Below are 24,008 nucleotides of genomic sequence, written 5' to 3'. Positions count from 1 at the left end.
TGAGGGCTGGAGCTGCTATCTCACTTTGATCTGCTTTTCATTTAGTGTTCAGCATGGTCTTGAGAAGTATTTGAAATATGTGGGTCTCCTGACATTTGTTCTGCTAGAGACAGTTAATTTTAAAACAGGGCTTGAAGGAACCTCCCTCATTCTAAAAATCCAGTTTCTCTGAGTTGAATGCCAATTTTTCATCTTATCCTTTTAAAACTGCATCAGAGGTCACCTTTTCCTTCTGTTACACTCCTTGTAAATTTGTCTGAGAACTTAGTCCCTTCACAGCTAGAAGTAGTCCTCCAATTTCCAAACTGGAGAAATTCTTGCCAGTTTACCACATTTATATCTCAGCCAGGCCTGGGATCTTAGTCCCTTTACCTGTCATATGAAATCATCCTTTCTAATCCTCTGCAGAAAGCAAGATACCCTTTTTATTGGACAGTATCCATAGAGTGATTAATGAGGAAAGTTTAAGTGCCCATTTGATGCTCTAACCTGCAGGTAGAATGAGAGCTCAGAAATACTCATTTATTGTTCTTCGTTTTCAAGCTGTGATCTTGGCCGGGATCCTCTGGTAGGCTAAGTGCTGAGAATTGCAGTGCAACTGTCAGTTTGAATAATTTCCCAAGTGCATATTATTTTTGATTAGTATTCTCTGAGAGCAAGGAGGATGTATAAGGAACTTGTTACCAATTGTCCTGGCTGTGGTGTTGTCTTCTCTCTTCATTGAACAATACATAATACTACATGAAGAAAGGCCAGAAAAGACTGAAATGTTTCATTAAAGTTATACAGGTTTTATTGAAGTCCCAAAGAAGTCACTGGAAAGTCTCCAGTCAGTTTTGGATGTGGTTTATGGCTCAGAGGATCTTCTATGTAATCCACTTTTATCCTCATCACTTAGCAACTGTGTTCTTCCATTCTCTTTTAATAGGAGAGGCTCTGGTTCTTCTTTAAAATGCTGTAACATGCTGCTGCCTGCTCATTCAACATCTCACTTGAGCAAGAACCACCTCAAAAGCTTTACCCTGCCTGCAGAAATCTGGGCTGCTTCCACTCTTTTCTTAAGACAACTGTCATGGCAGCCAGTGAAAAATTGCAAGTATCTCCATTAAATTTTAGGTTCAGAAGTTTTCTCTTGTAAGAACAATAAGAACTATTTTGTAAAATTTCACTGCTTGTTAGAGGAGTCGTTAATCAGTCTGGAGATGGACTCAATGGGATTCTCAAATGCCACATCATAGCTAGAGTTTCCAGCAGCTGGGTAGAGCTGAGCATCTCCTTTGTATTCTCTAGGGATTAGACTGTTCTTATCCCATTTCCTAGCCAATGAGCTTTTACTTTTCAGTTAAATTGGGTTCAATTATAAAATCAAGTGTCTGCCAGAAATCTGGCATATACCCTGGAGAGTTCCAGAACTCCTGCCAATTAAAGCAAAATGCTCATGATTGGAAGAAGGTTTAGAGGGAGCTGTTTACTTTTCTGACTGAGAACTGCTGGAATAATTTGTTAGAGAATAACACTCATGGCAAATATTAAAATTTTTATAAAGGAAACCTATCCCACTACAGTGGACAAATATTTTTCAGAGTAACAGTTGTGTGTGGTTTTTTTTCAGGTTTTCATGTTACTGTCTCTAGGAAGGTAGACAGGTTGGTCAGTGCAAGGAAGTCAGTAACTAACGTTGGTGTGTATTAGCTACATCATCTGACTTTGCTCTGGAATGCAGCTTTAAGGATTTTCCCTCCTGAATTAGTCAGCTGAATTGATGTAAATTCTTGTGGCATCAATTGTTTTACTCATTTTTTTCCTTTTATTTTTTACAAGTCCTGACTGCAATTACTTGTGGCCCTTACATCACAGAGATGTCAATTTTTGAATAAGAGTAACACAAATACCTCATGAAAAGAACTCCCCAAAAGGCAGACACACCTCTTGTGTGTTTCCAAATGCACCTTTAATCCCATTTACACAGAATATTGCAGTACAACCTTTGTGCATTTCCAGCTGCCTGTTCTTATGGCAGGTGGAATGAGACCTGCTCTGCTTCAGTTTAGAAAATGGAGAGGCTAAAGTTGAAGTCAGACTTCAGAGCTTGAAGTCTGACCAGGTTAAGCAGGTCCCGCTCATATGTCCCAGCATTGGCCCTGCAGTCAGCACTGATCATATCTCAGGACAGGACTGCTGGCCTGAATTTGATTAAAAACTGAGTTAGAAATGTAACAGTAGCCATAAAAAGTTTGTGCTATCTCTTCCTGTGGCAAATCACAGCAGGCAGTAGAAACTTTTAAAGGCTGAGACCAAATTTCCATCCCCCTTCCCACCTGACTAATGTTCAGTGGAGTTCAGATAAGCTTTGGATTATATCTCAAAACACATTCTAGTATGATATACCCATGGGTTCCTTTTGCCAAATCTGGTCGGTAGCATTCTGAGCTGAGCAGGTACTATGCAGATAGCTCTATATAGATAAGTATCTATCAAGGATTTCATCCAGTGATGACTTTGTCTATTTCTGGCACCTTATTTTCCATTTAAAAAATAAAGACTGGAAAGACATTTGAAAGTGATAGGAAGCAGTTCCATCACCTGTCTGAGATTGCAGAGAGGAATTCCCCAAGCACTGTGCAACTTCCCGCACATCCATCAAGTGCTGTTAGTTATAATTATCCTGTTAGAGAGTGGTACAGGCTCTGATGAGAAGTGTTATAATGGAGAAAGCCTTACACTCTGATGTTTTTATCAGATTACAGTTGGTATTTTACAAAGCAGCCAAGTTCAAAGCAGCTGGCTGCAACAGTCTCCTGGAGTGGCTTTGAAAGATGTGGCTCCTTAAGAGCATCCTGGCTTTATATGCTGTTAAGGTTTTATACCATGGCCTGATTGACCTGGTGGGGTAATCTACAGTGGCTGAGCAAACTGATGGAGCCATTTCTTCCACCAACTACAGTGATACAAGCTGGTGCAGATTCTGCAGACTGCTTTGAGTAAATGTGCTTCTCTTTTGGGCAAATTGCACCACTGATTTCAGGGCTGGGTGACTGAGATAATTAACTAATGTGTAGCATTGATAAAGATATTTGGTTACATTTAGATCCTTCTGAGAAGTAAGATTTTGATTTTTTGATCCTCAACATTTGAGCTAAAAGTAAAATTTTGACATTAGATATGTTTTCCTAGCACGGACAGATACATTTCCTATTGATTTCCAAAGATGTGTCTGAATAATAACACCGATTTCAGCCTTGAGGGCGATTAGAAATCCAATGAGCTTATTTAACTAAAGATATTTTGGGATGACTGAAAAAAATGTCATGCTGATTATGTTTGATTTTTTAATTTTTTGCAGGGCAATGTGACCTTTTCTTGCTCAGAACCACAGATTGTTCCTATCACCTTTGTGAGCGCCAGCCGAAGCTACTTGCTGCTCCCCGGCACTGCTCAAATTGATGGCTTGTCAGTCAGCTTCCAGTTCCGAACGTGGAATAAAGATGGCTTGCTTCTGTTCACCGAGCTGTCTGAAAACTCAGGGCATCTCTTGGTTTACCTCCACGGTGGGAGATTGATGCTACTTATTCAAAAGGAGACTGAGAACCCAGTGGAAATCACTGAAGGTGTTTATTTTTTTGCTTACTTTCACTTGTCTCCTTCTAAAATGCAAAGGTTCAGCTCCACGGGATGAAAGGATCAAGCAATAAGGAAACATCCAATCTTCCTTTCTCTTTTAAATTTTCTCTTGCTTTCCAGTGGTAAAGCTGCTCTGTACAGCTTGATCTAAGCCTGGAAAATTGGCATCCTGAAATCTCCAGACTCGGTTTCACTGACAGCTGAGCCTCTCTGTTCTTAAGCAGTCACACTCAATTTTCTTTAGTCAGGTCACATGAAGACCTTCCTGTTCCCATCTTCAGACTGTGCTGAAATCAGCTGGGAGCCAGCTCAGCCACAGCCTCTTTCCCCAGTAGAAGTTAAGGGAGGCTCAGAGCTGATTTTCTTTCTCTGGCTGTAGCTTTGAACTCTCCCTTTATGCTACACTCAGAAGAGTGGCTGACCACAGGCTTCTTCTCCTTACACTCCCTATTAGGCTTTCTTACCCACTTTACAAGTTGCTTTGTGTGGTGTAGCTGGTGGGATGCAAGAGGGTAAAATAGGTCTGCCTCTCTGGTTTAAAATTTGGGGGAATAATAATATCATGATGATAACAACAACAATAATAATATATTGTCTCAAAGGGCAGATGTTTAAAAACATGTAATATTAAAATATTCCCTGTACAGACTAAAAGAGGGCAGATGTATCTATTAAAAGAAGCAGAGATAAAAAACTGACAGAGTTGTCAAAGCAGAGCTGTTCTGTATGCATGTTTCATTCTCCTTTATGATAGAAAATGAGGCAGCCTGCATTTATCCTTACTCATGTAGATTGCTACAGCCATAGCTTGCTGCAATTGAGCACTGAAAACTGAGATTCCAGCCTTTACTGCAGTCCTAATTAAATTGTTGACAAAACTGAGAAAATGTCAATATTTGGTTGGGTGTATTTGTTTTTATGTAGTTCTGAAATGATGAACCTGGGTCCAGCCTACTTGTGCATGTGCCATGTTCTGCAGATGTCAGGTACTCACAATAAACTCATGCTTGCTCAAGAATGGACCTATTTTTCCCCCAAATGGATCTATTTCCTCTTGTAATAGTTTCAAACCTTAACGTTTTCCACTTCAAAATGCACTTGTTCTAGTTGAAAAACCATCCATTTTTTGCTGGAAAACCAGCCTCTAATTCTGTGGTAATTGTGCATGTGTTAACAGCCATTTCTGAGTAAGTAGTCTCATTTTGAAATTCCTGGTGAAATGGCTTTACACACACCTAACACCCACTGTTTTTTTTTAAATTTTGTTTTGAACTGTTCTCACACCTCTTTGTGTCCCTAAGTGCTTGTTTGTTCTCTCTGAAAGCAACATTAACAAAAATATTCTGTTAGGGTGGGGGATAAATACTAGTTGTCTGTGCCTGATCTCAGTGACTTCAGCCTGATGGTAGCATATTTTGAACTGTAATTAGGTTACTTTTGATCTACACCTCTGTATGTGGGTTCAGAAGCTTGCCCACTGATTCTCATGGCTGTCAAAATAGAGGATGTGGAGTTTCTTTGTAGCTGTGTGGTGATATTTCAATAGCCAAAGGATGCAGCACTGATTTTCAGAATAAGCAAACAAGACAGGTTATTTCCCACTTTTCAGGAGTGTCTAGAAGAGAAAGAGGCTGCCCAGTATATCCCTCAGCCTTTAGAGGTTCCTGGTCAGAGCAACAACTCCAGTTCTGAGAACATACATGTAGAAATCCAACTTCTGTACATCCATTAATAGTACTGTGTTCTGCCTTGCTGCTGGAGGGTTTTAAGAAACATAAACCTTACTGGAGTCAGTCAGGTTTCAGATTGTAGCCTGAGAACAGGCTATGAATGTCTTACTGAACCGAATCCTCTGCAACCTCACGCATGTGTTTAGTGCCAGAAGCTCAGTGGAGATCTCTGTACACTTTTGGACTTGTAAGCCTTTACCAACAGGCTGAAACACCCCCAAAATGATAACAATGTGCTACCAGAAAGGTGAAGGATCGGGCTAACTTGATGAATGCCTACAGTAGTACCAGGTTACTCTCAAAACTTTCCTTTGCCTGAGCCCTTTCTTCTATGCCAGCTTGTTTCCAGAGGTAATGAGTTCTTTTGAGCTAAATGCCTCACTTTGTAGAGCTCAACTGCATATTTGTGGTCACAAGTTGAAAGCAAAAGGCGATTTGAAGACCACAGTTGTCTCCTGCGCATCTTTCTTCACTTTGTAAATGTTCTTTGCCAGGCACCAATCTCCATGATGGGCTTTGGCATTCTGTTGCCATCAATGCCAGGAGGCATCGCATTACCCTGACGCTGGATAACGACGCTGCCACCGCCAGCCATGCAACCACTGTCTCAAGGATCTACTCTGGGAACAGCTACTATTTTGGAGGTAGGTTGTTTCAGAGAGGTTTTTGTGATGCAGATCCTCTGATGTTCCCCACTGAGTTCTCCCTAGGGGCACTGCTTCCAGCTAAGAGCAAAGGTAAGGACCAGGCAGCAGCTGACAGAGCCAGAGGACAGTCTCAAGGGAGATATAGGCTGGATATTAGGAAGAAGTTTTTCACTGAAAGAATAATAAAGTATTGGAATGCTTTTCCTGGGGAGGTGATGGAGTCACCATTCCTGGATGTATTTAAGAAAAGACTTGATGCCATGGTCTAGTTGAGGTGTTAGGGTATGAGTTGGACCTGATGATCTTGGAGGTCTCTTCCAACCCAGTGATTCTGTGACTGATTGAATTGCAGTGCATTCAGCACTATGGGCAGGTTGAAGGATGTTGGTCAAGCCTGGCAGAGAGAGAAAAAGCAGAACTGCAAGCAGAGCTGTAAAAGTGGACTATTGATATTGGTATTGGTATTGGTATTTAATAGGTACCTGCATCTATCTTACATTATATGCCAAATCTGCAAAGCTGTATTAACCATGAGTGGTTTTGGTTTATTTTCCTGGTTAAAAGGCATTAGAATTATTAACGTTATCAGCATTCCTGTAGATAGCACTGTTCTGATCAGGCTCAGTGACTTTTTGGAGCTTAGGTGACATACAGCTCAAATCTTCAAAGGTATTTATGTACAATGCTCTTGTGGGAAATGAAGATGGGTTTAGCTCAATTTAGAAAATGGAAAAAAAGTCTTGAAAAATACTATCTTCTGCATTTTGGAGTGGAGTGCAAATATTAGACAGAAGGACTATCATTAACTGTCATGTATTTAATACATTTCTGTGTAGTGGTTACTGTAGTGTGGTTCTGTGGATACAGCACTAAGTGAGGATGTACAGGAGGCTTTGGATCTCAGAGGTGCCTAAATACTGGGGAGGCTCAGATACAAATGGTTTTCTTGCTGCCCACAAGATTTCATCTGTACATTGCTTCAGCAACAGAATTTAACTCAAAATGATTTTATATTTTGTACAACTCTTTTAACAACTCATGTTTTAGTTGCTATCAACTGTGGACTTTGAAGAAAATGAAAAAAATCACATTTTGATTTTGCTCAACACAAGCATGTTTCACAAGGCGGAAATCTCATACTGTGATACTTTGAATAGCTGGCTTCTTTCTTTTTTTTTTTTCCTTGTCCTAACTGGAGGATTTATAACACAGGAGGTTGCATAGTAGAAGGAATAAAAGCATTTGGAATAATAAGCCTCTGAGTCCTTGCATCAGAAATCCCAGCAGAAATAGCTGAACATTCCAATATTCTTCTCTGCCTCTTCTTTTTTCCACAGGGTGCCCTGACAATTTCACCGATTCCCAGTGTTTAAATCCCATTACTGCTTTTCAAGGCTGTATGAGGCTCATCTTTATTGATAACCAGCCCAAGGACCTCATTTTAGTTCAGCAAGGCTCCCTGGGGAATTTTAGTGATTTACACATTGATCTGTGTGGCATCAAAGACAGGTAATTATTATTTCCTCTTTCTTGTATTTGTTCTTTTTTCATCCTAGTGGTTTATAAATACAGGTTGCAATAAGTGAAAATTCTAATCTGCCAACATTACAGATATTAGGCATAATAGAGCTACTAATAGAAAATACTGCAACAAAGATAGGAGGACTGGAGGGGAAATGGTTTCAATTACATGAGGCTCTCTTCACATTGACTTGTAGGAAATAGAGTATGCAAATTCAATAAGACTATAGATTGGTGAAAGGATTAAATTTTATGCATAAACAACATTTGATTGCTTTGAAGTTCCAGAGGAAATGAAAGAGAAGGAAAAATTAGTTGATTCATCAGAACATGTCATACCCTTAATATATAAGCTGGTTCTGCTTAAATAAATCATCTACAATTTTTCTTGTTAGCCATTACAGCACGTTCATGATGAAGATATGGTACATCTCATGTGCAATACTGCCCATCCAGTGAGACAATATAATGATGGAATGTCTGCATCTGCCAGAGAAACATTTCAGTTTAAATAGTGATCCACAGCCCTCCTAAGGTGAAACCTGACAGGAACCCCAGATTTTCCCATAAACAGCAGAGAGGAAATAAGAAACTTTTTCTTTTTTTTAAGTATTTCATAATACTCTTTTGCTTCTTATGGATTTTTAGTGTCTAAATATTTCTAAATAATTTATGCAAATGTGTACTTTGAAGTTAATATGTGGAATAGGGGGTTCTGTGATTTTTATTTTTTTTTCCACTTTACCTACGTTCTGAAAAGTAGAAATGGAACTGCTGGAAATTTAGTGCTTCAAATAGTTGGGAGAGTAGAGTAATAAGGATATTTTGGAAATGTATTAGGACCATAAGCATTTAATGTATTTTTTTCAGACATGTTGCTTAGATTAAATTGTTGGCTGATTTCCATAATTCCTTCCTGTGGGAGGGATCAGCCTGCTGGAGCTGCAGACTTTTGATAAATGGGCAAAATGTCTGTGATGCAAGACCTTTGTGCTCCTCTTTGTTGTGTTCATTTTTATTAATTTATATGGAGAAATTACTGATTTGGCTGATCAAATCTCTTTCCACATTTAATAATGACTGAATTCAGGGGAATGTGAATTTCATACTTGGTGTACCTGAAATGGTAGATGGAATTCTGCCCTTCCAAGGTAGAATGGAAAAAGATGCAGCAAATTTTACAAAAGGAAGCAAAATGTCGTCTTTCCTAGGAGCTTAGAAAGAGAATTTTGCTATTTTCTTGGAATAACAGATTATTTAAGATTGAGTGGACCATTTAAAAGCACTTTTGTGATTGTATGTTGAAACAAAAGAGAACTCTTCTGGTATAATATAGAGGTGCTGTGGGACATCTCCAGTGCCTTCACTGTCACCAAGTCCAGGCTATGTGCCACTCAGTGGTACCACTGAAAATATCTTCTTTACCTTTGGTGTCCCAAGGATGACAAGCATTAGTCTGTGATCATACCATAAAATTATTTAGGGCAAAGATCCAAACATAACAAGAGTGGGGCTGTTTTGCATAATGCCACCTTTCTTGTAAAATATATCAATCACACAGACAAAGAAAAGTTATATGTGATCTAATGAAGGACCTGGAGGTGCTGGCTGACAGAGGCTGGGCAAGCCAGAGTGTGCCCAACTGGCCAGGAAATCGTGATCACAGCACTAAGCCTGACAGAGCTCAGGAGGAAGTGTTTGGACAGAGCTCTTTGGCACATGGTGGGAGACTTGGGGAGGTCCTATGCAGGAACAGGACTTGGACTGTGGATTCCTTCCAGCTCAGCATATTCCATGATTTTGTAATTCTAAGATTTATTGCTGCGTGCACTGTAAAGCACACGTTTTTGTAATTTTAACGCGTGTGGGAATTGTGTAGTTTAATTAACATGTAAATGGGACATTTGTCTTAGTTATCTAAGCTAAAAAACTCTTTTGAGGAATATCCCTCTATTTAGAAGCAGTTTATTTGTTACTGGCTTGCAGGCCAAGCTCATTCAGACTTGGACTCTGAAAGCAGTGGCTAGGCAGCTCACTGCAACTTGTGCCTGCTCTTAAAAAGAGAATTAATGACTTTATTTTGGAAGATGATAAACTGGGATGACTATTGATGCCAGCAGTACATCTTGGAGAGAGAATCCAGTTGTGCAAGCATATAATGCACCCACCACATTCCCTGGGATTCTCTGTCTCAAGTAATGGGTTCCATTGATTTAGATGGGGCCATCTGAAGGACTGAGTCTCAATGTCTCATCTCTAGTATTTGAACAATATGTGTGCTTAAATGAATTTGCCATGAATGCCTCCTGTCCCCTGTATTTTTTATTTCCATTCTTCAGTAACTAATTCTTGGGAAATAAATGGGAGTTTATCCTTCTTTCCATTTGGTGGCTAGGGAGACAGAGCTTTTGGAGAACAAGTGAACATGACCCTGTTGCTGAACCTTCTGTGAGCAGGCAGCTTTTGTTGGAAATATCCAGAGCCTTCTTGCAGCCTTAGTGATCCTGTGAAAAAGGCCACCCTGTAGCCACTCTGGTGCTGTTTGAATAGGCAGTTCAGGATGTATTTGTGAGAGCTGAGTTCAGCAGGTAGGGTGTTAGGACATGGCAGGGTCTTGAGCAGTATGGGCTGTCCAGCTGATGGAAGAAGGCTCATTAGCACCATCTCCTATTAAGACACTGCTTTTTGTAGCCCTCAGTGCAGTGCCAGCATCACAGAAGTCCCTGCTGCTGCAGATCAAGTTAATGTCTGAACTGCAGTCCTCTTGTATGGTACCTGCATGTTTTCCTTAGATGACGCATCCTGTGTGAGACATCCCAGCCTACTCATGTCTTGTGTCAGCTCCACAAGCCTTGCAAAGTATTCCCTTCTCTGTCTGCTTCAAGACAAAGCTGCTCCTGTAAAATGTTCCCAATGCCTTACGGAAGAGGAAAATAGAATTTGTAGAAGGAAAATATTTTCTAGTAGCAATGTATGTGTAGAATTTCTGGCATTATCCTACTGTCTGCCTTCTGCTAATCCAGCTAATTCTTTTTCTTTTGTTCTAGTATGTATGTTTGCTGTGATTAACCAAATGCATAGTGCTCAGTCTTTTCTAAGGATGTTTCAACCTGTGGTGCTTGCACTGCTCCTGTTATGAAATGTTAGAAGTCATGCCTGCAGGGCATCTATCCCCCTTCCAGTGAGATGTGGAGAAAAATTAAGACAATATTGTGCTAAGACATGGAGGCCTGCTCCTTCTTTAAAAGGAAAGAGATTTCATTTTTGTTGCCTTTTCAGGATTTATACTCTGTTAGGAGTGTGCATTAGGACTTGTTTGCTTTACACTGAATTAATAAGTCAGAAAACACAGTTTCACGCACCATGCTGGCATTTCCCCTGCATGGCCTGGTACAAAGCAGAAAGTAACAATGCAGAGATGCCTGGAAGTGAAGGTGCCATGAAGTCCTTGAATTCAGAGACATTTTGTTGGGGACAAAAGGAGCTATCTTTAAACAGTCTTTTGAAGCAGGATGTGTGCTGTGTTGACCATCTCTGACCAAAAGCCATCTGATACGGGCCTCAACAAAAAACAAATAAAAATGAGATTCTCTTTGAATTTTTTTTCAGTTCAGTGTGATATAGTCCATGGCTACAGGAACCATACAGGTGTTTTGCACTGTGTTTTTCAGGAACAAAAGTATCTTCTAGGGATGACATATTAAACCTAAAAACTTCCAGGAGAAAGTCTGACCACTAAGGCAGTCTAATTACAATGGAATAATGCCTTTTGTCTTTGGCCCTTAATCTGAGGAGGATGTCAGTGTCAAAGGATGGGGAGGTGTCAAGCAGCATAAAAAATGTGTTTGCTTATAGATGCAGTAAGTCAGAAGGGATTCACTCCATTCTCTTGATGCCCACTAAGCCTCTGGCTGTAAGTGTATGGCTCCCTGTCCTCCACCTGCAAGTTACAAGATGGACTTTGCTAAGTACTTCAGCTTTAGAAAGAAAAAATCCAAAACAACAACATACAAGAGAATGTCTTTTTCCTAATGATGTCTTAATTTCCCTCTTCAGTATTTTACAGTGCTTGCAAAGACTACTTGACCCTGCCAAACAGCCTCCTGGACTTGGGTTAGGGATGCAGTCAGAGATTTGCTGTTTTCTTCATGTGGTGTTTTATCCTGTTGGCTTAGAAAGGAAACATGCTTGAAGCCATTAGCCTGATCTAGCCAGGAGCCCTGAGCCATATCACTGATACCAAAATACTAGGCTCTTGGCATCTACAGCCTTCATTTTGAAATTTGGGGTTACTGGCAGCTGGACAAATTATGTAACAGAAATCAGCCAGTGAATAAAACAGATAGGTGAATGTGTCCCAAGTGAGGAATAGCAGGGGGATGAGTGTTTAATAAAAACTAACCAGGCTTGCCACTTCATGTTTATGTTTACTAGCAGTCATGCTTCTAAATTTCTGTTCTCCATAAAGATATACAGAGCCCAAATAGTTTCTTGAAAGGCTTCCTCTAAACAAAACAAAAAGCAAAAACAAAAACAAAACGGAAAAAAGCCAAACCACCACCCCCCCCAACCAAAAAAAAAAAAAAAAAAAAAAAAAACACAAAACAAACCCACAAAACAGGACTGGAAAACATCCCTTGCAAAGAAAGATTGGCTAAATTCTTTAACCAGAAGAGATTGCAGACAGAAGCAGCATAATGATCTTAGGTGCTCCAAGGATGCTGCAGCACTGAAGGGAATAATCATCCTTTCTGCCCAGGATGTACAGGAGAGCTGCTGTGGCAGATTGCCTGAGGAGACTGTCAAGCCTCTGTCACTGGGAGGCTTTAGGAAAAGTTAGATGAGTCTGTGAGAAATAATGAACATGGGTGTGGGTGATCCTGCCTTGGGGTGTGAGCATGGACTGAGTGATCTTCCAAATTCCCTCCAGCTCTGCTGCATTAGCTCAAGCTATTCCTGCAGCTGGAACAGCTGGGCCTTGTTCTTGCTTTTGGGGTTCTGAAATGTCAACAATAACAATGAATAAATTAAAAAAACAAAACAAAACAAAACAAAAAACCCCACCAAACCCCATATCAAAAACATGGGAAGAATCTTTCAGGAATTCAACTCACAATGTCTCAGGCCTGTGAGAAAGCTCTTTTAGTAGATGTATCTCTTAGACAATCTAAAGCAGTGCTGCAGCTGTGAGTAGGGACTGTGTAGTCCAAATTTATGGGTTTGGGTTTTTTAATAACCTGACATATATAGATAGATATAGATATATATGAAATGGGAGAGAAGGAGCAGCACTTCCTATTCATATGTCCTGATTTGCTGTTTTTGCTTCTGAAAAACACATTATTCATTTTTACAACATTTTTACAAGAAGAAAGCTATGTGATTGCAGAATTTATTGCTCTGAGGTTTTTTGGGATATCTTATTTGCAAATTTCATGATGCCTATAATGGTGGTTAAACTCCATTATGGTTAATGGTATTTTTTCCTTTGATGAAAAGTAATTTGATTCCCTTCTACTTGTCTCTGGGTTTTCTTGAGGTCCTGTGACTTCTTGGAGGTGCCTGTCTCTCTGTCAGATGTGGTGTAAATAAGGGTGAGAAGTTTGGAGAAGGCAGGGACTGAGGCACTGGATAAATACAGAAGCATCTTTTCCCTAGTAAATCAAGACAACAGCTCTGTATGGATCCCTTCACAGCCCTTTATTTTAGTTGCTAAAAGATGAAATGTAAATCCAGTTGGATGTATTCACTGACCTCCTCCTTGGCCTGACCAGCCTTTTGCAGGGAGTGTGTCGTGTCTGGGGCACTCAGAGGAGGTGCTGTGTGCAGCGCTGACTGCACAGTCTGTAAGTCTGTCATTCAGCCCTCATGGCTGTTTCTAAAACTGACACTCTCTTCTTTGGTGTGCTACAAACTCTTCTCTACAAGAAGACATGAAACAGGCTTGGACTCTTCAGCCCAGAGAAGAGAGAGCTGGGCAGAGTTGTGTGATGAGGAGGTGAATAATAAACAAGAATGTGCAGTTTCTCACAAGTTCAAATCTTACACAACATCAAACTGGATGTTGTTACATGCTGTAGAGGTCAAATGTAAAGGAAAAAGCCAGTAAGATGTACAGGAATTCATAAGCCACAGGCAAAGTGTTCAATGGGATACTCTTGAATTTATTTCATTGGCATTTTTGCTGTGGCACCCTCAGAGTAAGGAAATAGAAGGAGAGGCACTGTTGATCTGAAGCAGGTCTGGAGGGAGGTGATAAACTTAGGACTAGGAAGTCCAAGTCCCTCACTGTTTCTAAAACATTGTTTTCATTGTATGCAGCTCTCTGTACCTTTGTCATTCAAAACCAAAATATATTGCATCATAGCTGTGCTAATCTCAAAATACATTGGAATCTTAGTGTGAATTTTGCTAAGTACTAATATGTTCTGCACTGTGCTTTCTCTTCCTTTGTGTCAGTGGAAATAGTGGGCATGTAGGTCTGTCTGTGTGTGGGCCAACAATGGAAGGCATAGCCTAGGGAAAATTCAGTCAGCCTCTCATTTAAAAATAAATGAAATGGGTAGGAAAACAAATATGCAGATGCTGGGAATTTGGCCACAGAGATGAGAAGCTCTGGGATTTCCCATTCAACAATTGGCTCAAATGCCAGATTTTGTGACTAGAAATACTAGCTCTAGTCCTGAAGCTGAGTTAGTTGCTTGCTGTGGTTGGCATCCTGTTCAGAGAATAGATGTAGGAATGTGGGCTCAAGAGATATTGCAGCTCAAGAGTTACCATGGTTATTAGGAAAACGTGCCAGAAAATCATTAAACCTCAGTCCAGAAGCGCAGTGGATTTCCAGTCCTCCATCACACAGCCCAGATGCTCCCTTTGGGCTGAGCAAGGCTGGCTGCTCTAGGCACAGATGGACCCCTTGGAATACAGCAGCAGGGGCTGCAGCGGTGCCTGGAGCCTGAGGGCATGGCTTGAATAATCTCGTGCACTTCTTGCATGCAGTGGGACAGACTGCTTTGCAGTGTTAGTCTCAGAGAAGAAAATTCCATTTTCAGGAGTTCCATGCACTCTGTGTGTACACAAACAGGTGAGATCTGGTACACAAACAGGTGAGATCTCTTGTGGTTTCCCCTATCAGCTCCTCCAAAGTCTAAGGAAAGGTGCTTAGAAGGCATTGCCATTGGGGTAACTTGTGCTGAAGAGCTGTGGTGAATAGAAAAGTGGTCACTTTTTCCTTTGAATTGGCACCTCATATGGAAATAGTCTATTTTACCCCTCAAGGTGATGCTGGACAAATGTTTGCATTCACCAGGCTCTTGAGGCAAATCCTCTTGGAACACACCCATAATGATATTGGTTCCATTCATATTTTAAGTCCTCAGCCCCATCACAAAGGATGAGGTATTTTTGTTGCCTGGTGACAGAGAAAACTCTGTTAAGGAGTCCAAAATTTTATGATTCTGTTGGTCCTGCCAGAGCTGAAATACCTTGAAGTGATATACTTTTTGGTAGCAGTTTCCCTGGACAGAAGTGGGGCTGAGGCAGATGGAGAAGCATGGTGTTGTACTCCCATGGTTTTATTGTCATAAATTCTATACATGATTTGCACTTGACTACATTAGACTGGTTGTCTTCAGATTAGGAGAGCCTTTTATGCGTTAAGCTTGTCATCATCCATAAAGAAACTTTTAGGGTAGCCAGATCCTGCTTTTCTTTAGGCTCAGGTTCACAAGTTTGCATAGATAATGCATGTGTTGCTCTCCCTGTCTACAGCTGCTGAGGTACTTTAATCTGATTGCTGCAGCTCATGTTGATTTTGTGCTGATGAAGCTCTGACTGGGTTGTCCTATTTTTACTTGGCTGGCACCTTGCCCTTGCTGTAGCAAATACTGACAGTACTTTTCAAGGACAACACCAGGGACTTCAGTTCCCTTAAGTGACCTGGGGGAGAGGGGAGGAAAAAACACATTTGTGTGGAATTCACCTTGGCAGCTGGATGGATGGCACATCTTGCAGGACATCCTGGGAATTCCAGTGATGTGCCATGAGCAATGCAAACCTGACTTCAGATATTTTCTTCTGAATCCTGGCATTGTCCCATCTCTGTAGCATCAGTGAGCAGACACAGGCACACACTGATGTTACCATCCTTATTAAACCAAGACTACCTGCGTGTTCCAATTCTCCCAGCAAATCCAAATGGAGAAAGGGGCATGTGGTATCCATAGTAATCACTGCAATGAGATTGGCATTTACAGTTTTAACTTCATTAAGGAGGAATATATGAAGTTGATTCATGAGTTGGCTTCCCTCAACTGCTTCAGTTGTGGCACACAAATAGTGTCCTTAGTCCCTGTTCTTTTATCCCTACCCATGTTTTATCTGGGAACATTCTTCATAGTGTTTTCTAAATAAATTAGCCTAAAGTGTTCTTATTCCTTGCTAAATAGAGCTGACCTTTTAAAACCTGCTTTATGCCTATTTCCTTTGTGGATTCTATTCTATTTTATTATCAATTTTTACTTGTAAGAAAGAATATATTTTTTTTACTTTTTTTCCTTCACTTTTAGTGCTGAAGTTAACATTGCTTCATGTGTTATACTGTCAAAATGGGCCTTTGGGAAATTAATTACTATTGCAGGTGAAGGGTGTTAGAATAAATCCGATAAAAGCATAGTGGTTTTTTGTATTTCTTAACTCTCCTCTTAGATTTAATGTATGCCCTGCGGCAGAAGCCAAACTTCATATCATCTTTTCACCCCCCAGCTTGGTCATGCAAGTAAAAAAATACTCTGGCTAATTATGTCCAGTGAATTTTAATTTTTTTTAGAGCTCCAGGCTGGCATTAAAATATCCAACATTTAGTATTTCATTTAACCCCACATAAATATCTGAAGAGCATAAATAAATATTGCAGGAAGAATAATTAAAAAAAAAAACAACCCCCAATTTGGCATCCATCCTTTTCATTCTCTGTAGTTTTTCTATCTTCATTACTTAGTGCCTTCTCTGCAGAAATCACAATTATTTTATAGTGCATATTACTTTCTCTTTGCAGGAAATCCTCTTATGTTCTGCCTTCTTGGTTTTGTAGCAATGAGTGGGATGTTTTTACATCACATTCCTTGAATTTGGATGGTGACCAAAGCTGGAATGAGCTGAAGACATGAGGGGATGTCATCTCCATTTTCAAAATGTTTCTGATTTTGTGTAAATCCCAAGATTGGTTTGAGAATTGCCCAGCTATGTCTCCATCCTTAGCCAAAGCTAAGCAATTGGACTGCAAACCTTTAGATGCTGGAATACCCAGATCTAGACTTTTTCCTTTGCATGCTGCAGGACAGACTGGCCTGGCTAGTTATAGGCATCTGATGGTCCAAATAAGTAGTTCTGATAGTTTGTTTCACCTTAAAAAGGTGACTTCAGTCCTGTAAGTAAAAGTTTTCTCTTTATCTTTTGTCTCTTTTACCTGTTTTAGGATTCAGTGGACAAATAGCTCAGGGCTACTGAAGTTTCATGTCTTCTAGTTTATATATTAATTAATGAAAATGGGAAAAAGATTTCAAAAAGTTTCCCTTTCTTGTGTTTGGTATTTTGTGAAACATTTTGCTTTGTGCTTGTTCAGCAAAAAATTAGGATATTTTTGGAAATGTGTCTTTCTTTGTCACCATATTGCCCTTAGAGGAATTCTGAGTTTTTTCTACTTCCTCTATACTAATCCCAAAGCAGAACACTGGAATGGGGTTTGGGAATGGAAAATGGATGTGGAAATGGAATGGGGAAGATATCTTAAATCCAAACAATGTTACATGGTGGAAAATGAAAAAGGGAAAAATGTGTCTTAATGACTTAATGCCTTGCAATGATTACTATACAGTGAATAAAATAGTATTAGAAATAGAGGACAACATGATGTTCTGAGACAGTTGAACAGTCTCTTGGGTCCTTCCCTAAAGTATGCACCCATATAAAAAATTAGACGTGCTGACTAATGGAACTAAATTACCGGAATTACACCCTTGTAGTGCAATTTTCAAGTGTGATCTTGGAATCCTCTCAATACCACACACGTTTTAAGATGGAAGAATAGGATGCAGAAAAGCAGAGCAAGATTTAAAAAATGCAAACTCACAGGCATCCAGAGCCTGGGTATTGGAATTAAAATCCCTGTAATTCTGAGGAGCATCTCCTCCTCTCCTTATATTTATACTAGTGTTTAAAGCAGCTGAATAATACAGGTAATGGCAGAGCTTCTCTCCAATAGCTTAAGGGCTGATTGAAAATGAAGTGCAATAAAACCATGTAGCACATTTTCCTGCTTTTGGACTGGGATCTGGTCTTCACACTGTCAGATGCTCTTGCTCTGTGATAGAGCACAAAGTAGATACAAAAAAATATTTGTACAAAGCAAATTCCCCCAAAAAATAGTAGTCACAGTGGAAAATGCTATCTCTGAGTAGGGGGCAGGTTTCTAGGCTTTGTGTTTCTTTAATGAGAATGAAAAGGAATGCTCAGATTATTTGGATAATGCCATAAATTGGTTCTGCTTTCCCCTCCTCCACTGTGTTTTCCCTGTCCTTGTTTCATACGTGCAATACCAGCTGCAGAAAATGACAATCCAGGGCCATGAAGTGTTCACTAGTCTGTATAAGTGCTGTGTTTCAGAGCAAAATAAAGACAAATGCTTCAGATTCATCAGTATCATTCAGTAAATCCTGTCGAGGGTGGGTAAAAAATTGGTTTGATCAGGATGAAAACCTTCCTATAACTGCAGTGACTTCTGCATGTGGAAAGGTGCTGACATTGGGAAAGTTGGCTTTGTCCTTGTGAGTGTAGGGACTTCTCACTAGGGTGGGAGAAGGAATTTGAGACCCCTGTGGAGAAAGAATGTAGTTTGAAAGTAGGTAAGGGGCTAATTTATTAGCTTTTGAAATCCTGCATGAGTGTGGAATTGAGGTTGTGGAGTGAGTATGTGAATAGAGTTCACTGCCATTGCTGCTCCTTTAGAGTAAAAATCCATGGGATGTGCAATGCCACGGTAAATTAAAGGCCAGATATGGGGATGAAAGTAAAATATAATATCATATCTTTGTTTGTTTGATTTTTGCAGATGGCTTTTTCTGCTTGTGCTTTGTAAAATGATGAATTCTAAATGGAACAGCTGTCTGTACAGGATGGTTTATTTGTTTCCCTTTTTTCTTTCTCAAATTTATTTATATAAAATCCTTTCTGCTGATGCTAAGCCAAACTGTCAGCACATTTACCTATATTAAAAATGTAGGTGTTCTAACAACAAAGCAATCAAACCTTAAAATAATGCCTTTTATCTAAGGCACAGACAACAGGCTTTTCCTTCACTAGTGCCAGTCCTAGCACAACCTCCTCCACAGTTCTGTGCTACAACATGGGCTGTTGGCATCAGTGTTCAAATTATTAAATGTTGGTCTCACAGTGGTATGCAAGTGCAGGGCCTGAGAACCAAGGTGACCAACAGTGGAAATAATAATATATTTTAAAAGTCCTTTCATCAAGTTTTGCAAATCTTGGAAAGAAGAAAAACCTACCTTTCCTGTAAACTATTGGGCTTTTGTGTATTGTTTTGGTTTATTTCATTTTTTTTAATATCAATTCAGTAGGATAGACTAGATGAATTCCAAAATGGAAAAGAGGAGTTGCCTGTTTGCATAATTCTTGTTCATTTTGTACTCTATGAGTTCTCATAACATAATAAATTTAGGAAAGAAAACATAGATGACTTAAAAAATAAAGAATGCCACAAGATTTTTAGTAAGTTGCTGATCAGTTTTCTAAAGTTGCAAGAGGAAAGAGAATTTGTAATATGTGGTGATTAGGAGGAAATGTCTGCTGAGGAAAACCAGAGGTCTGAAGAGTGTTAATTCTTTTGGAGCCTGCTGTAATATTGCTTTTAAACCCTTTTTCTCTCTTCCTCTGGTTCTGCTAGCTCTTTTTTCTTTCTTTAGTTAAGGACACCTAGCCCACTATTTTACCACAAAAGGACATCCAGGGGAAAATAAGAGTGGGATGTGCTTTTGCAGTATTTTTTCTGATGCTCTCAGATCTTCATTAGTTTTCCCCTTGGTAAACCTCTGAAGTTGTTATACATTGTCTATCTGGAAGTACTGCTAAATTTTTCTTCGAAATGATTGTCTGGTCTCCCCTTGAAGCCATTTCTTGTATCAAAAATAACCTTTGGCAAGGAATTTCCCAGATTTACGGCTCAGCACAACGGGGCTGAAATCAATGCTGTTGCAATTGGCCTCAATCTATTGAGTTTAGTGGAAAGACAAGATTTTACTAAAGCAAAATATAGTCTGCTACAGCAACACCATGAGTTTCATCAAACATATATGCCCACTATATGAAGTCATCTCTTTTAATATTATTTTTTTTAATTATAAATGAAATAGCTGCTGGCTGTAAATAGGAAAACATGCTGAAACAAAATTAATTTGATACAATATTTAAGACAATGTCTTATTGATAATCTTCCAAAATTTTTTTGTGACAGCATTACTGAGTTTTAGGGACTTTGTGCTCATCTAAAAATTAAGTGTATTGACAATCTTGATATTTTGGAGGTGTGCTCCTTTTTTTTTCTCTCTGTGATGGTTCCCTTTCCTTCCTCTTTACTGAGGAAGAATAGAGAGTAGTGCTGGATGTATTGTGCTGACTATAAGAAAATCTCAGAGGTGCTTATTGGAAGTACACTGGTTTATTTGCAGTCAAGTGTAACATCAAATGTGGAGAGCTCCTTCAGCCTTCCCACTCAAGTAATTTTGCCATTGTTATTTCTTCATCATTCCCATCAAAGGCCCAAATTTCTCCCCCCTAATGTCTGTGCAGTTTGTCCTTTGCTTTCAAAGGAAGCACACATATGGTTTTGGAGGCAAATGTTTCATCCAAGGACAGTGAAGGCTTTTGTGCAGCCTCTGAATATTGCTCACTTAGGAGGTTAAGATGTGCATTTTCCAGCTTGACTGAATGAGGGAAAAATGTATTTGCTTCTCTTACTTTTTATTTTTTTAATAATAATTTTTTACCATTATACATATTATATGAATAAATAGGGAAGATCAGAGTCTCTGGTCTGTCACAAATTTTCTCAGGCAAATCCATGAATCTTCAAGTATCTCATTTATGTTACTTGCAAAAATTGTGTTGAGCTGTTTGTTAATTTCAATTACAAATAGGTCACGGGCTGCCTGATGCAAATTTTTGTCCATGAAATGTTCTGTGATACCACTGCATTTTTTTGCTGAAAGTGTTTTTTTTTTTTTTTCTTTTGGAATGCAAATATTAATTTATATTTTAAATTACATTTGTTTAAATCCTTCAACATGAGGATCTAGGACAGTTCAAAAATGGAACAATCTGTGACTTATCCATGCCTTGATTAATTTTAATTATAGCTATTTCTTAATTTTGAGTTCTCTCACAATTAGGAAAAATTTTGCTTCTAATGAAGACACAACTGCTCAGCTAGAATGGGATTATGGTAATTATTAGAGTTGCAAAGAAATTTATTTTATAAGCTCTTAGAAGGGTTAGTTATCTGACCAAAAACAAGATAAATGCAGTTGGTGCTAATTAAAGCAAATAGACTAAGGAATAAAAAAAGATTTAATTCTGAATTTATGAATGTCATTAAAAGCTGACATGGTTAGTTTGACTTGCATTTTGTGCATTGTTAGGAGAAGAAAAAGTATTTGCATTCGTAAGAAAAGTAGAAATAAGAAGTGACCTTCAACTTTGTTAATTCTTTAAAAGGAAACTGTTTTAAGGGAATAAATGTGTCTAAGCCTCTAATGCAGGCCTTTGGCAAACCACAAATGGTTAGTAATTAGTTCTACTGCATTGGGTTAATTAATAAAAGGTAGTTTAAAGCAGGCAAAATGCATATTTGTCCATTACACTGATGATGTAAGTTTTGATAATAACACAGCACTATTCCTTTTATCTCTCCAAAGAGCTCTATTAACATCATATGTTTCTTCTCACCAGCCTCCCTGTGATGTGAATAGAACTGCTGCTGTTCAGGTGACATAAAGGAATGTTTATCACTGAACAGCAAGTGGAATTAAAGGCAGTGTGCTGAGAGCAAGGGCAGGCACCACCAAAGTACAAATAGGAGTAAATGTGCTCCCCCAGGTGAAATCACCTGAGTCACCAGGGAGCTGCTGGAGCCCTGTGCTTTGCCTCTGGGATGGAGCTGCTGTCCAGGTGGCTGCAGGGTCCTGCAGGGCACAGCAGGGTGCAGTCCTGTTTGCACCATCCCAGAAGGCTGCCCCTGCTGTCTTCAGCATGAACCCAAAGCTTTAAATCTCATTTCAGTCTTGCCAGGAGTGATGGCAGAGGGGCTGGCTGGGCTCTCACTGCAGCAGCAGGCTGTTGGACTGATAGATGATTGCCCAGCACACCATTAAAAGCAAACATCTCATCCCTTCTCAGATTTCCTGCCTCATCAAGGGTAGGGCAAATCCAGAGGTTTTGGCCTTCCCCTTTGTTTCTTTCTTGTTTTAGAAATAAGACATTCTCCCACAGCAGTGGAAATAGCCTCTTGGAGAGCTAGAAAACTAGGAATGTAATTCTCATACTCCATCCTCATTTTGTATTTGACCTCAATGATTAATAGAAGACATGACAATCATTTTTATAAGACCAATATATCTTAGAAATGTTTTAAAAAATGTTATAGATAGTTAGAAATAACATACTTTCTTCTTGAATTCCTCATTTCTCTAGTATTTGAATAATAAATAATTACTGCAGTAATTAAGCAAGCTTAATAAAAATAATCTTTCATGTTAATATTTTTATATGACATTTATAATTTTATATATAGTGGTATAAACAGTGATCAAGTGAATCTGTGTTCTGGAATGAACCTTAGACTCACTGAGAGAGATGAATAGATATAAGTTTGTTTGAATGAGCTCGGAGCATATTGAGGACAAGAGGTTGTTCTGAAAGGCCTCTGGGCACATAAACAGGTTCCTTTGGGTTCTCAAGCTCCAAACAGCCTTGGACTCAAGCAAATTGATGAAAACTTGGCTGGTGAGGCTCAGAAGGCTGGTGAACATGGCTATTAGTGACATACAGATTTTCTGCTTGCATGCATGGAATGGGTGTTAATTGTAAGTAATCTAGAAGAAACAGATTCAAAGCCACTGCTAAGGGCAATATACGTACTTAGAAGCAAAAAAATTTCCCAAGGATGAGATGAACTGCAATAAAACCATGTCTTCAGCTAGAAAAATATCAAGGTAGCACCAGTGATTTCACACTAACACCCTGGAAAGATCTGGGCATTGAAAGAGTTTTGAAACTCAAATTACAGCAAAGCAAATCCTGATGGGGTTCTGTAGTGTAAAGTATAAATTGATTGCCTGTTTTCTCTCCACCCACCCCTCACAATCGAATCAGCAGTATAAACAAGTTACTTATTTTTCAAAAGTCACACATACTGTGTAAAAGAGATTAATATAAATAAGAGGGAAAAAAATAAAATGAAAAAAGGCAAATAAGAGAACAATCTGTTTCCATTTAAGCTGGTGTAACTCCATTGCACTGACTGCGTTTATACCAGGGGAGTTCAGATCAGCATTCACTTCTTGTCCTGGAGATTGAATTTATCTCCCACAGCTTTTATTTCTGTTCATTTCCTGAGCTGCATGCTGTTGTGCCTTTTTCTTCTTTTAATAATTTGTTTCACAATAATACTTCAGAGGCACACCAGCTAAAATGAAGAAAATAAGAGAATACAGAACTCATAATTGAAGCATATTTTTCCTCTCACTTCAAAGATTTGCATGCTGTTAGTGTTACCACAAATGTAACTCAGCCTAATTTTGATAAGAGTGGTGCCTGTTTAGTCTGAGAACAAGGGATTCTCCTTTGGAACAAGATTTCAATACCGTTTTCACCTTCTACTTGTCTTGCTCTGTGGTCAGAAAATTTGTGACATTTTAATTGCTAACAAGTGGAATGTTTTTATTTAGAGTGATCTTTAACTATCTTCTGGATAGCTTAAATGTTGTTTCCTTCAGTTCTTGGACGTGAATCAGAGAAAGAAATAATTATTTCATTATACAACAATTCAACCCTATGAAATTCTTGCCTTAATGAGGAGTTGAGACAGTTCTGTTGTTTCTGATTTTTTTTCCCAGCACATTATTTTTGCAGAAATATTTATAATTAATTCCATTTTTAAAACTGTCTCAATTTAGATGTTTACCCAACTACTGTGAACATGGAGGAAAATGCTCCCAGTCCTGGGCCACCTTCTACTGTGACTGTAACAACACAGGCTACATGGGAGCCACCTGTCACAACTGTAAGTAAACCCACATGCAGTTTTCATTTGTGCTATGTTCATATCATAATCACAATGATCATTAGACATTAAGTAGAATTTAGCTGGGCTGAGCTGGCTGATTTTAATCTGTGTTTGATACTTTAAGTCAATTTTACC

At 39.2% G+C, this 24,008-nt stretch overlaps 1 protein-coding gene across 1 annotated transcript in view; it reads left to right on the top strand.

Moving 5' to 3' along the window:
• Positions 1–24,008, top strand: part of CNTNAP5 (contactin associated protein family member 5) — a 276,013-nt gene that overhangs the window by 140,364 nt on the left and 111,641 nt on the right. Inside the window, exons 8-11 of the mRNA XM_033065393.2 lie at positions 3,344–3,608; positions 5,846–5,995; positions 7,336–7,507; positions 23,764–23,870. Coding sequence (XP_032921284.1) covers positions 3,344–3,608; positions 5,846–5,995; positions 7,336–7,507; positions 23,764–23,870 — 694 coding nt within the window. The remainder of the gene's footprint in view (positions 1–3,343; positions 3,609–5,845; positions 5,996–7,335; positions 7,508–23,763; positions 23,871–24,008) is intronic.

The sequence above is a fragment of the Catharus ustulatus genome, chromosome 7, assembly GCF_009819885.2.
Source record: "Catharus ustulatus isolate bCatUst1 chromosome 7, bCatUst1.pri.v2, whole genome shotgun sequence".
NCBI lineage: Eukaryota > Metazoa > Chordata > Aves > Passeriformes > Turdidae > Catharus > Catharus ustulatus.
This window is presented reverse-complemented; position numbering and strand designations above follow the sequence as displayed.